General features: G+C 43.4%; 1 protein-coding gene across 2 annotated transcripts in view; it reads right to left on the reverse strand.

The window, feature by feature from the left end:
- LOC126267338 (radial spoke head protein 6 homolog A) overlaps positions 1-5974 on the reverse strand; it is a 355206-nt gene extending 349232 nt beyond the window's left edge. Inside the window, exon 1 of one of the 2 annotated variants that reach the window (XM_049972452.1) lies at positions 5596-5974. In XM_049972452.1, the coding sequence (XP_049828409.1) occupies positions 5596-5843 (248 nt within the window). In that variant the 5' untranslated portion in view covers positions 5844-5974. The remainder of the gene's footprint in view (positions 1-5595) is intronic. The other variant, XM_049972451.1, reaches the window with a different exon arrangement.
- Positions 5975-15543: the final 9569 nt, after the last annotated feature.

Genomic DNA, 15543 nt, shown 5'->3' on the forward strand with positions numbered 1-15543 from the left:
TGTCTCATTTCCTAATCTAATTACCTCAGCATCGCCCGACTTAATTCAACTACATTCCATTATCCTCGTTTTGCTTTTGTTGATGTTCATCTTATATACTCCTCTCAAGACACTGTCCATTCCATTGAACTGTTCTTCCAAGTCCCTTGCTGTCTCTGACAGAATTACAATGTCATCAGCGAACCTCTAAGTTTTTATTTCTTCTCCATGGATTTTAATACCTACTCCGAATTTTCTTTTGTTTCCTTTACTGCTTGCTCAATATACAGATTGAATAGCATCGGGGAGAGACTATAGCCCTGTCTCACTCCCTTTCCAACCACTGCTTCCCTTTCGTGTCCCTCGACTCTTATAACTGCCATCTGGTTTCTGTACAAATTGTAAATAGTCTTTCGCTCCCGGTATGTTACCCCTACCAACTTCAGAATTTGAAAGAGAGTATTCCAGTCAACGTTGTCAAAATATTTCTCTAAGTCTACAAATGCTAGAAACGTCGGTTTGCCTTTTCTTAATCTTTCTTCTAAGATAAATCGTAAGGTCAGTATTGCCTCACGTGTTCTAACATTTCTACCTCACGTGTTCCAACATTTCTACGGAATCCCAACTGATCTTCCCCGAGGTCGGCTTCTACTAGTTTTTCCATTCGTCTGTAAAGAATTCGCGTTAGTATTTTGCAGCTGTGACTTATTAAACTGACAGTTCGGTATCTTTCACATCTGTCAACACCTGCTTATACGGAATGCAAATTGTAGCTAAAATAAGGCAAGTTTCCTTTCCTCTTCATATATCCTTAAGGGAACCATTAGGATCACCTTTACAATCATAACTAGGGCCGCAATACTTCCGAGCTTCCCCAGATTGGTCCTACTTTCGAGGGCGTCCAGAGGTGTGCTGGAGGGGTGGAGGGATTTTTACACAACCGTTCAGGGTACACCTGGACAATTTTCGTGTCTAAGAAAATTCCAATGATTGGAAATTAATAGACTAATAATTCTTAGTTAAAATTCATTACATAAGGACCGGCCCGTAGGTAGTTTCTTCGTTTTACCCAGCGGTAAGCACACTTAGACGCTGTCCTATACACATCATGATCTTTACAACATTGATCACGTGTATTTCAGAAATGGTAATGGACAGAAAGGTGCAGTTGGATGCATAATGTTCACACACACACACACACACACACACACACACACACGCACACACACACACACACACACTTACGCTGTTTCTTTTCCTTATTTTGTCATGCTAGTTATTGATTGGACACCCCAGCCCCTGCGGAACCAAATACAAATAACTCTGAGCACCAAGGCACTTAACATCTGAGGTCATCAGTCCCGTAGAACTTACAACTATTGAAACCTAACTAACCTAAGGACATCACACACATCCATGGCTGACCTGCGACCGTAGCAGTCGCGAGGTTCCGGACTGAAGTGCCTAGAACCTTGCGGAACCACGTTACACTTTAATCTTTATTTGTGGCCGGGACCTGCAGCAACTGTGAGCTCGCATCAGAGCAACAATAGCACACTTTAATGAGGGCATGTTAAGGGTGCATATAGAACTGGAATATCGCTTACATGTCCTGTGTGCTATAGATAGCGTACACACTTAAGGTGACTATTCTTCCACCCCCTGTCCTTTCTTTTCGTGACAGCCACAATTTTTCTAGTTCTGTATCGAATATTTTCAGAAGTAGCTCCGGACACCTATTTGTGCCGGATCCAACAATTATGAAACTAGTTTTCCTGAATTAGATATTCATTTCATCTGTATGAGTGTTCTGGTACTGAAAGGTTATTTTTACAAATGAATAATGTGTGTTACAGCGACAAAGCTCAGCTTGTTGTATAAACTACGAAGGCAATGTTAGTGAAGTTGTATAACGTGTGCTGAAGTGGCACAGATAATTTTGAAATGCCCGTACTTCTTTATTGAGACAATGAGAAACCGCTGACATTGGGCGATCACATGCACCACGACGCCTCCCCGTCCGCCACACACCTGAATGTTTTAACCGTCGTTCGCCTTCTGCCCATCGAGCTGTTTTAAAACTGACGTCATTTAAGTTCACATTCCTTGCTGCATATGAATACAACGTTTGAACATGAACGTCTCTGTGAGCACAAACCCGTGTTACTCTGGTGTAATGTACATCTGCTGATCGGTAGGAGGTGCGCACCTGCGTGGATACACTCCCGCTCTCATGTCCTTTCTGCCCGCGGTACATCATCGCCATCGACTAACTCGTCGTCTGCTGACTGCGTACATCCGGGAAAATAATGCGATTTGATCCAAATGGCCGCGCGGGATTAGCCGGGCGGTGTAAGGCGCTGCAGTCATCCACTGTGTTGCTGGTCCTGTCGGAGGTTCGAATCCTCCCTCGGGCATGGGTGTGTCTGTTAATTTAGGTTAAGTAGTGTGTAAGCTTACGGACTGATGACCTTACCGGTTAAGTGCCATAAGATTTCGCACACATTGGAACAGTTTTTTGATCCAAATGTTTTCGAAGTTTTTGTCTAGGCTCGGCAATTTAAGTGATGGTGGGCCCGCCTCAGTTTACTTATTTACGTGTTTTTTTTCACAACAATTTAATTCACAACTATATATGAATGCGTTTTAAATGATGAAACGAAAAATTACTCAATTCAGTACATTATTGAATGAACAAATATACTGCTTATTTTAACTTTGGCGTACGCCCTGAGATAAGCCTTCACTTACTCATGGGGGTAGGCTGTCCTCTGGTGTTGAACTAATGGAGGAGGAGGAGGATATTGGTGTTTAACGTCCCGTCGACAACGAGGTCATTAGAGACGGAGCACAAGCTCGGATTAGGGAAGGTTTGCCTGGTGTGATTTAGGGAAATCACGGAAAACCTAAATCAGGCTGGCCGGACGCGGGATTGAACCGTCGTCCTCCCGAATGCGAAGTTGAATTAATGAAACGTGCTGCAGCCTGGATCCACTCAGAGAAATGAAGACTAAAGAGTGGTTTCAGTTGAAAGAATGAATACATTTGAAAGAAAAGAAAGTTAATTCAGTCAACATGAAAAACTAAACAGTGTCGAATGTTTTCATTTTGCGCCTCCCACAGACTGGTTTCACTCAAAAGAATTAATGAGTAGTCCAACTGACTGAATCGATTGTTTTCATTCGTTTGCTCATACACAATAGTTTCACTCAGGATCATGAGTGAATAATTAAACCGATTCATAAAACTACAGCCCAATGAGTCGATTGTTCTCTAAGATCTTTTTGTGTGGTGATGGTACATCACTGGAAATGTTTATCGGCATACGTAGGTGTTCCTACACATAGGTATTAGCGCCCCCTTCCCTCCTCCTCCTCCTTGGAATCTGGTGTTCGGTGTTTTTATTCATCGCAGAATTCTTATACTCTTCTAGAAGTGATTTCCTGTGATTTCGCTAAACCTTTTTTTTAGCCTGCGTGACACTATGTCTCTGTTAGTGAGACAATACTATGGCTTTAGCCACTGCTTTATAGTCGTTCTTTTGTTCTTCTAAGAGCGGTATCGAAGTAATGTTCATGTAATAAATACTGAGTGGATAACCATAGGTTTACTGAGTGGATAACCAAAAGTTCTCTGGAATAATATGTTTTTATGTCAAAACCGAACAACTCTTTTACATCTCGCTCTCCCCCCCCAACACCCAAGTTAAATTTCCGCGGACGCTCAAATCTCCATAACCAAAAACCTAAATACTATTAAGAGAAATGTAATTCCACCATATCAGCATTTTGCCTATTATGCTACTCCAACTTGCCACCGACAATTCGTTCAAAATTTTAAATTTTGCTGTGGCACCTTAAAGAATCTGATACGTAATTATAGAAACATGTCACTGAACTTGTACTACACAACTATTTACGGATAGATAATATGTACAAATACAAACACACACACGCATACACACATAAATCCATTTATACTTGTTTATAAGTTTGCATTAAAAAAAAAAAAAACCTTGTCCATTGTCACCTTTCCAGATATTTTCTGAACAACAAATCATTCTTAGCATTTATGTTTTGTACTTATCTGGCCTCACATCCCATAATTTTGGCAATTATTTATACATTTCGATGCACTCTAATCATAACTCATTCTTAACACCATTACAACAACAGTAAACACGTTGATATCCAATGTCTGTAGCACAGGAGACTGTCAAGAATGTTGCACAGTACTGCCCGCAAGCGCCGCAATATTTCCGGACAGTGCAAAATGTTTCAAAAGTTTTTTATGTTTTCAATATTACTGCCCAATCTTTCAGTCTCACACCTACACGCTCGATATTATAACACTTCAGGAAATTTTGGGCAATATTATCGACCGTCTTCGGGCCACTTTTAAATAACGTTTGGTATTTTTATCCAGCCAGAGGCGTCGCAAACGTCATATTGTTTCTGATTGGCTACTCTCAACCAATGAAAGGTTGTAACGTATGCTCGAGACACATGTTCTCAATTGTGTTGCCAGCCTACGATCCGTAGTTTAGCGATTATCATTAATAACTTTTAATGATAATAAATAGTTGTAAAGGGACCTTATGTTTAACTACAACCAGTTTCATATTAACTGCTTAACGAAATGTTGTATTGGGCAGAGGGGGTTCCAATATGTAACTTTGAAGCCTTCTTAAATTAAAACTGCTCTTACTGAATTTTCAGAGTTTAGATAGCCTGTAATTGAAATACCGTCTACTGTTCAGATGAATAATATCTAAACAGATAATAATAAATTATTTGTACTTTTTTATTCTTTATGTTTATGACTGATAAGTCTACAATCTTGTTACTCTAGTAGCAATTTATGCCCACGAACTGTTTTACAATAAGTATGTGTTAATATGAACAGTTCAATCGTGATGAGTAAAGAAATGAAGATGCATCAAATTCGACTGAGCTTGGATACTAAACACGTCGATAGTTTTTCAGTAGTTCCTACGATGGGTGCACGACTTGCGAAAATGTTTTGGAGTTGACGGCATGTGGATCTATTAAGTCCGTCGTAATCGTGATCCGCTCACCTCGTTAAGTCACAAGACAGCAACGAAATTAGCTTATAGTACTGTTCGTTTGTTTACGTCATTGTTCTGCCAGAAATATTTAATCGTCTAAACTGATCTTCCTTCATTCTGTTATTAGATTTTTGGTTCGTTCCTTCTATTATTTCTTATTTACTACGACAATAAATAAAGAACAGTAAGCAAGTTACCCTGTAATAAGACCGCAGCAGACAAGAAAAAGGACAGTATCGATAACTACAAAAGTAAATTAAAGAACACCGCTTTACTTTTGTAAGGACTGTTCAAAAATTTTTTTCTAAAAAAGCGTTAGGTACAGTCAGGGTAACTTCTCACGCGCTAGTGTATATTTTTGTTTCAAACGGCGGGTGTTCCATCTACTGCGGTAATAAGACAGCTACTTTTAGAACAAAATAACCTCAGTAGATGGAACACCAGCCATTTAAAACGAAAATAGTAAGTGGTACAAAGATACCTAGACTGATAAAATATGACCATGACGGACAGTAACAAATCTACAAATTGCGCAGCATAATACGTACAGACTAACGCCCGATTTTGAGAGCTGATTCTGAAGGAACATTTTAGCATTCAAGACTGCTGGGGCTAGAGCCGCAGATGAGCTGATATCCACAGGCTCTTCTTCTGGTTCAATGATTTCGAACACTTCTTCTTGGCCTTTAACATTAAACTCGTCTTCGGCCCCTGAAAGTACGGAACCTTTACTGCCCGTGGGGCTTTTCATCTTATTGGGAGATCCCGATGACTTTTTTACGTCCGATGAAGACATTTTCCCGTGCAACGAGCTTTAACTGCAATGTCACAAGCCTCCAGCAACGCTGCTGCTTTTCTGTTCAGATAAACAACTGCGTGAATGTGGAACAAAAGACGACTAATATTATGGCAGAATAAAAGGAAACTATAACTCTCGACGTTAATGTGTGGCATGCCGTGATTTGCAAGCTCGTTAACTCTTCTGAAGATATTGTTTAGTCATCATGTCTCATATTTATATATTCCTGCATAAATCTTTCCTGATAGTGGGATACAATACAAATACTACATGCGCGCGAGCGCGCACACACACACACACACACACACACACACACACACACACACACACACACACGCACGCGCACGCACACAAACAGAATAGAAGCAGATTTTGCACTGTCTTGTTGTAAGTCTCTTGTATTTCACATGTTCTAGAAATAGTTCTGCTGTATAGAATGCCCTTAGGGTTTTACAAAAAAGTAAGGCAGATGAAATAATTTCTTTCTGATATGGAAGACAAATGCAAATTTGTATGACACTATTTATGTATGTAGTAGAACTTTTCAAAGCTGACGTCTTTACTGACTGAATATGAAACATCTCTCTTCGCAATGCTCATGTATGTGAAAAATGTTATTATTTATTTTAAATTTTTCTATGATATTTCCAAATTAATGGCACACACATGGGAGTGGGAAGATTAACAACTACTGAAAGAGTGGCTTGGTCTGTTACCTCTGATGTCTTTTTCCGCCACCTGCTTGGTGATATGGTCTTCTCAACACGTTATGTGTCTTTTCCCTTTAATCATTGCCACAGTGTCCAGCAATGTGTACAATACGTGTAGTCCACGTTTCTTTTTTTCCGTCCAGTCGCCCCTAATATGCCCGCCGAAGGTGAACGAAGGTGAACTTTATTGCATCACAAAATCCTCTCTTCCGCGATGGGAGAAGTCTAAACAGAAATGGAAAACGCAAAGAACACTTCTTGAATATGCAATAACAAAATGAAAACTCAGAAGGCATGCTAATGTAACAATACATTTAAAGTTACAAAATCTATTGTTCCTGCATTAAATGTGCCAAAGTCAAAGTCCAGATGGTACACTTCAAAGTTAAAGACTCGAGAGTACGAAAAAAAATTAAGTTCGGCATAGCTGATAACACGAACTACACAGATATTACAAGTCCGAATGCTAGTCCACATGGGGCAACGTCTCTTCCGGCTAGAGGGTACGATGGCAGTGGCCGGGTGGGAAAGTCGACGTGGGCAGCGTCGTTATAGCGACAGTGGCTCCAAAGTGACATCCAGATTGTCGGGATACTGTCGTAATTGGCGCTTGGCCCAGGAAGCTCACTGGAAGTGAACCGGTCCTTTGCGGCCTGGGTGCCAGTCTAAACACTGGCCGTGCTCCAGGATACTGCTGGTACTATTTTGGGTGACGCGGCCAGTGAGCTCTGGCGGCGCTCGGGTGGCAGGGCGGAGTGCAGCCCATTCGTGTTTGTATCTGCAGAGAGCAGCCCCTATGTGATGCTAGTTATTGGCTGAGCAGGGGCAACGCCTCGACACAGCGGTCTCTATCCTTCACTGGCCTGGCATTCTCAAATATCAGGAGATGCCTTTCTCTCTTTTGGGTCAGAGTCCACACCTCTGTTCCATATAAAATCACAGATTGTACTACAGTCCTGCAGATCCTAAACTTTGTTGCTGCAAATCTTTGCCTAAATCCTGCTTGAATTCTTGCCGTTAATTGCTTGTCTGTCTCTTTCCTTTCGCTGAATACTGCCCCACCAAGATATTTGTAGTATTTTAGCCTTTCAGCGATTTTACCATCCATATCTAAGAGTGTCTGTCATCATTCTCTCTGCTCACTGCAAGGTATTGGTCTTATTCATCTTCATATCGGCTAGTAATTACTCTTCCATTAACACTCTCACGATCTGAACCAGATCTTGCTCATTTTGTGCTGTTAGAACTACCTCATTCCCATAGGCCACCGTGTTGCTCCTTCACTCAGGTGGATTCCTGTCTCGAAGTTTCTTACTTTTGTCATAGCTCTACCTTGATACGCAACACAATAATACTTTTTTCAAATATATTTGAGAATTGCGTTCGTCACGCAACACGAGCGCCAGATACTGTGGGTTTTCTAGGTGTGCAGGGTAAAACAGGTGGGTAAAGCATGGGAACAATGTAACAAAAGACGTTCAGATACTAAACAGTACCTTTGTTGGAACGTTAAGAGGCGCAGTTAATTGCAGAAGTGATCTACAAGGGTAAGTTGCCACAAAAACGTCTACGAACGAGACCTCTCAACGGAGTTGGTCTGGTAATTCCCATTAATCGCGGAGACGTTACGAGCACACGCCAGGAGTGCCCACGATCCGTGTGTGAGGATTCAGTTTACACAGTTCGCTTAAGACAACATGAAGAACATTGATAATGTTCTCTAAGTATGGTAAATGGAGCTAATCTCACACAGTTATCAAGGACACACACAAATACACTCGGTAGTACCATAACTGTATCTAATGTAACACAATGATCAAAGCAAAACGCACTTACAAATAAACGAACTTAAGGTACTGTGGGTGGAGCTAATCTAACACGGTGATCAAAGCACAATACAATATATGAATAAACGAACTAGAGGTACTGTAGGTTGCTCGATTTCTCGAATTGGAGGAGGTGATGAACCAGTGAGGTCATGAGCCCCATCAGATCAGGGAAGGATGGAGAAGGAAGTCGGCTGTATCCTTTCAAACGAATCATCCTGGTATTTGCCTGAAGTGATTTAGGGAAATCACGGAAAACAAAAATCAGGACGGCTGGACGTGGGTTTGAATCGTCGTCCTCCCGAATGCGAGTTACAGAGTTCTAACCGCTGTGCCATCTGGTTCGGTAATCGTAGGTGAAGCTAATGTAACACAGTTGGGGATTCTGGCCTTCAGTGGCCACACACGTGGTGCAGTGTCGGATTGTGTAGTTCATAAAAAAGAGTTCGGACCACGAGGTGAGTGCTGAATAATGTTTCCCTAAAGTATGGTATCAATGTCGCTACGTGTGATAGGAACCGGCAGCGCTGTTCACTTAATAGACATGCAAAATACACTAACACCCTGGTCACGTGCTCCAGCAGAGGCGTGTGCTGATGTCGCAGGTGCCCGTGTCAAACGCATGGTGTCGGCACTAGCCACTCTGAGGACAGCACTCGCAGCCACACTTTGTGCTGAAGCGTGACTGGTGGTGCACAGGGCATTGGGAGATCGAGCATATACACTATCCTCAGTCAGCCAATGGGCACTGTGGCGGTAGTGTCACAGATCTTTTCCCTGCACTTGAGCCACAAGCTGCAGGCCTGAGCAGTCTGTAGCTGGCATCCAACCAAAGCAAGACATACATGCATGTGTGGAGGTTCTGGTGCAAGAAAGATCTATGCCCACTCTGATATTGCAAGGGTGCCAGGAGCAGGTGCGCAACCATGCAGCTGTTGTAAGAGGACTGGGTTGCAGGTTGTGGCCGCAGGGCTTTGGCTCGATGAAATCACCCAGAATGGCGAGCGGCTGCCCGTACACCGATTCAGTTGTGGAAGCACTCGTGCTGATTTTGTGGGTCACTCACAAGCCTATCAGAACTACTGGCAGAGTGGCAGACCAAGTTATGCATTGACAGGTACGGGTAGCTTTTAGAGTCGTGTGGAATCTCTCCACCGTGCTGTTAGTGGTAAGGTGGTAACAAGTCGTAAAACTGACGATCGTACGGCAAGTTTTCGTGAGCGTTTTAAACGAGCAAGATCTGAGTTGTCGGCCACAGTCCTTCGTCGAGTGGCGGGCACCCAAAACGCGAGTCCTAGGTGTCCGTGAAAGCTTTGGTCACTTTATCCGCCGAGTGAGCCTGTCGGTGATGATAAGGATGCTCCAGTGGCCGTCTGATGATGGAAGGGGTCCTACTATGTCAATATGGACACGGGAAATGTGGTGATCCACAAGGGGGAAGGTAACGATAGGAGAGAGCACACGACGGCCTACCTGCGAACGCAGGAGGCAGGTGCGAGCCCAGTTTGTGCAGTTCTGCTGGATACTGGCCTAGGCAAGACAAAACTCACCTGCACGAGGTGCACGGTGCACAGACGCCAGGGTGGGACGTGGTGGAGGGGTTGGAGGAGGCCGGGGGGGGGGGGGGGGGGGGGTGCACTCACTCCGTGACAAGAGGTAACATCGTTCATCTCGACGATCACAGGGGCTAAGACCTGTGCTATGTCCGTGGAGGATTTGTGGGATGTGGGCAGTGTGGATGCTCATATGTCCTGTACAGGGGATAGGTAAAATAATGTGAACACCAGGACTTACTTGGGAGTGGTTTACAAATAAGGGGTTGGGCTCCCATTTGCCCATAATGCATCTGTGATTCTTCTTGGAATACTGGTTTATGATGGTTATATAGTCTCCAGTGGGGTTTTATGCCACTCTTTGATTAGAACCTCTTCTAACTCCCGTAGTGACGAGGGAGGCGAAAATCTTCTCCGGAGTCTGTGCTCCGATACCACCCGCAAGGGTTCGATAAAGTTCAAGTCTGGGAACTGTGCGTACTCCTCATGCCACGACTGTACAGTCCCGGTTGTGTGAATGGGTGCTTTATAGTCGTCAAATATGGCACCATTATTCGGGAACAATATTTGGATCACGGGGTGCACCTGAACACATGATCGTAGGCTGTAACACGGCCTTTCAGAGCAATGATGGGACCAGCAGAATATCATAATATGGCTACCCACACCATCACAATTCCACTTTCATGCTTAACCGTTGGAAGCAAGCAATAAGGATTGTAGGTTTCTTTTGGCGTTCTCCAGATGTAAACCTGGCCTCATGTTCGAAGTAATGAAAGTGTTGGCTCGTCGGACCATATGACGTGTTTCCACTGATCAGTCATCCAAGACTTATGCTTCTGACATCATGTTTTACCCTTGTTTGCGTTGGTTGTCGTCACTAATGATTTCGGTGCAGCAGCTCGTCCACGAATATTCGCTTTATGGAATTCTCGGCGGGTACTGTCGATAGATACGGGGTCTCGAAGATGGCTGTTGAGCTCTGCAGTCACTTTAGCTGCCGTAGTTTTCTGTTATTTCAACACAATTCGCTTTAGCATACGATGATCTTTGTCATCTAGTTTTGATTTGCGCCCACTATTACATTTACACGATGATGTCTTTCCATGTTTTGTTTTCGCTGTCATGACTGTTGAAACGGTTGCTCTCTTTGGAACTCTTTCATTGCACGTCGACCTCGGCCTCTGAATGCAAATACGAAGTGTGCACTACTCGTAAATAACCTGCACTGATGCCTAGTCCGTACTGAACATGCACAGTCCAACACAGCACGTGGCTTAACAGCGTTGTTGACCTTCGAACACAACCGTCCCATTACTATCACTGTTCACATTATTTTACCTACCCCGTGTACGTGTAGGAGACTGCAGAGAGCCATCACGACGCTGTGCGGTAATGCTGTGGAGTCGAGGGACTCAAAGTACGCCGTGAAAGCTGCTGCACAACGTTCGTACAGACGTGCACTTCTAATGCCATGCGGACTTGTAGCGGGCAGATGCACTAGCCAGTTTGATAGCAGCAGCATTTTGGGAATGCTGGTAGGCTCGGCGAGTGCGGGGAGGTGCTGGAGGAGTTGTGAAGGCCGCATGCTAGCTGATTAATCGGATGAAAATAATGGGTGAGTGCACTGCAATTGTGAAGCGACCAGCCCCGTTATCAGCTGGCCTCTCAGGGCATCTGCCAGACTGTGGTGGGCTTCCGACAATGTTGCGCTATCCGCTGTGACCGAAGGCTCCAGCAGCATGACCGTTAGGGCGAATTGGCGACTTGCACGGAGTCGCTGGCAATCGACACTGCTTCCATAGAAGCAAACCGCAGCGAGGGGCTCAGTGGGCGGTGATGCGAGCACGGTTCGGATGCTGGAGGGGTGACGTGCGCCTGCGAGCTGCGTGCAGAGACCGAGGAAAGTGTGAAACCTGTCTGTGTGCACTTGAAACAGTTACCAACTGGGCTGAACTCAAAGGTAGCGATAAGCCGGGATCGGACCCGCTCAGCGACACGAAGCTTCACTGTGTTACTGCTAGAGTGGTGTGCTGCCCTATGCATGTGGCCTGGTGTGGTGAGCACTAAATGGGTCTACCACCGTGGTTATGTGACGTCATCAGTAGCTTGGTTTTGTGTAGGTTCCTTAAATGGCCAACACAAATAAATAAATATTTGCAATGGTTCTTATTCGCGTTGTCCCCGTGCAGCAAAGATATCGCAGGGATGTATGATCATATCTGAGTAAGATAACAGAAAATTGACAGCTTAACTATCAATTATCTTACGCACCACATTTCTTTTTTTTCACCAACCTCGGTTTCTATCGGTGTTTTGAGCAGATGCGATAAAGACGTATGTACTTGTGGCGGCAGCACCGCCCAACGCACGGAGGGCTGAACTACGGCACTGCCGGCACAAGTAGGGGCAGCTGTACCGCAGAATTTCGGCAACGGTGCGTCGCACACCGCACCGCACGGGAATAAAGCAGGCGGCCAGTGCGATCTAGTCGACGCGACGCGACACACGCCTTCCAGTTCTCCCGCCGCGGACCACGTGCTTCGAGTCAACGTGACTCCGCCGTAAATGCGTACGCGCGGTCGTAAACGCAGTCGCCGTTTTAAAGTGTCTTTCGCTTCTTCACGGACGTTACGGCGCCTCCGGTCGCGCCAGGAACAGAACATTTTGTGACGCGGCCTTTTGTCTCGGTCGGTCCACGCGGTCGTGCCACTGCTCGTCACTGGAGTGTACACCCTCCGGGATCGGTGATCGAGCCGTGTCGCCAGTGCAACGCACCTGTATGGACAGACATTAGCGAAGAATGTTATTTGTCATTTATTGTAACGGTAGGAAAAATAAATGCGTCCTGTCCCGAAACCGCTTTAGTCGTTTATGCTACAAAGCCTCTCCTTTGAGCATCGTGCGTGGGCGCGGCGATGAAGCCGGTTCACTGCACATGAGTGACTGTAAGCGGAGATACAACGCGTTCCCGCTTCATACTCTTCCAGTATTGTGTTAATTACAAGTTATAAAATGCGGAGGTCGCAAGTTTTCGTTGCCCTACCGAGCTATGTCTTAATCTTCACCTCCCCATGCGATCAGGGCTTCAAATTTTAAGCGGGCCTTTTCGGAGAAAAAGACAACAAGAAGAGAGAATAACAGCCGCAACCACGCCGGCACTGTTGTACATCGTTCGGGAGACAAGTAAACACTAAAACTGAAAGGATTTAACATTGAACCAATGTTCCAGAACTGCCACAACGTTTCTTAATACGCACGCACCCATACCTGTGCGTGTTTCTGGGCTTACATTCCTGGTGCGGCTAAACGTGTATTAGCATAACTACTTCAACTCTGAACAATTCACATTGCATCTGGTGACCTGTAGTAGGACGTCGCCATCGGGTGACAGCGCGTTTCTAATAATTCAAAATTGGTGCGTAATTTTGTAAATTTTCTCTTATTGTAATCGTCGTCTTTCTCCATTTCATGAATGGGATTACTATATTACGTCAACGACGATAGAAATCGCAAAACATAAAAAGATTATAACATTATCAATTGGAGAATTAATTCGAGAAGAAGCGAAAGAGCCAACGATGAGGTAGGAAAGTTCACGATCCACTGCGTGCCTGACTGCATGATTTTTGCCAACAGTGATCGTAGTACCTTTCCTAATCTATTTATCAAATTGAAGTATTCTCGTAAAATATGTAGACATTTGGAAAGAAAATTAATTTTAGGGAGAGAACCGTATGCATGTAATTGAGTTAAGCCGACAAAGTATTTTGGAGTGATAACAGAACTGTGCGCATGCAGCAGCTTACTTTAAAGCTGATAACCTCCACGCAAGCACCCAGCACAGCCTAAGCCGACGGATCGCGGCCCGACAACGATCGTTGCTTAGCAAAGAAACGCCAAGCAATCTACACTTAGAGAAAACTTTATGAGTTGACTACTAAGAAAATAAAACGTCTACACTACACAACTAAAATAATAGTGCACCGCCTAAGACAACACTTTTTTTCCAGGTGCAAAAAGTTAAGTCAAAGCGATAACCGCAGTACGAACATGTGCACCGTTATAGCTCATTGAAAAATTAATTCTGCATACTGACAGAAATTGAAAATATGAATGTTGAAGGTGTGATGCCTTAGTATATGTAGTGTACCTAAACTGAAAGACTGTAATTTTTTAAGTGTTTGTCTCTCTCTTCCTCATGATTTATAGGAAGATAAACCTAACAAGATTGTATGACATGTGGTATAGAATCTATATTATCTCATTAATTTCAATTTTTTATTTTCATTTGTTAACAGTTTTCTTTTATTAATGACTTCTCTTGTTTCATACGCCTCCATGATAAGATGTTTTATGGAGATGCTCCATCTTTTGTGTCATGGAAGAAAGTGTAACGTTGTATCAAAAATATTCAATACAGTTTTCATTATAAGTTTGGAGTGGGGTTTTATTTAGCAGGAGGAAAAGACCTACATGCATTACTAGTCCTTCCACGAAAATTTTATATCACGAGGACGAAGCTTTTCGATGTGACAAGATGAGAACAAAGGTATCTATGTAGTAAGAAGAAGGCCGCAGAAAATATTCCAAGAAGAAACGAGGTAAAGCGATAACGTCCATGGACATTACTTTACAAGACATTAATGGGAATGTAAAAACAGCAGCTGTTCGGTGTGCTGCTCTCCCTACATATCTCCAAAGACTTACCATTATTTATAAAAATTGTAAAAAATAATAATAACTAAGTCGCGACGGCGCCAATTCGACTGGCGACCATTGCAGGACAGGTCTGAATGAACATAAAAGTGAGTAGATAATACTGTAATATTGCATGACCTGTAAATGTTCTAATTGTACGTTATTTCGGTGATTCATGTTTGCAACTATTGTGGATCAATGAGACAAGTAGCAAAAGCGATGACATGAAAAAAAAAAAGCTACAGAGGGAAATTACCCTTATACGTACTGGAGGTAAATTGCGAAAAATATGCAGACAACCATTGTGCAACAAAGGTAGGAACCACATAGTTATTAAGCTGGCATGGTTTCGCTTTGTAGTATCTCTATCAGTACTAAACCCAGGTACTATCCTGTCCTAAAAACTGTGAACTGTGGTTATTATTATCAGTAGTAGTGTTGCTGTTTTAAAAAATTGCTTCAATATTACGTGGACCCTAATACACGCAACTATTAAGTCGTCATTTAGACACAGCGTAAATTGCTCATGAATGTTTTAAAAGTCTCCTAATATATTTTAACGAAAATTACTATTTTAATTTTCCACAGTTTTTTTTCGATTTGTCACTTTGGAAACAGTCAATAAAAGTGTCGTTCAGAATAGTGAAGGAAATTTAAATGTAGAAAATGTTGCTGTGCATAGCCAGACGACAAATGCTAGTGAACCACAAGTTGCCGGACATCAGTGGAATAGTAATGAATTTTATTTTAGCGCAGCTTGTACTGAATGTACTGATGTAACATTATTCACAGCTCACAAGCAACCCCAAGGAGCATTTTTCGCCACACGCTAGTGTGGATTCAGAAATACTTGTATGTTCGATGTCACGTGACCAGAACCAGAGCACGAGCGAACACAATCTGAAAT

Source organism: Schistocerca gregaria, chromosome 4 (genome assembly GCF_023897955.1).
Source record: "Schistocerca gregaria isolate iqSchGreg1 chromosome 4, iqSchGreg1.2, whole genome shotgun sequence".
Taxonomy (NCBI): Eukaryota; Metazoa; Arthropoda; class Insecta; order Orthoptera; family Acrididae; genus Schistocerca; species Schistocerca gregaria.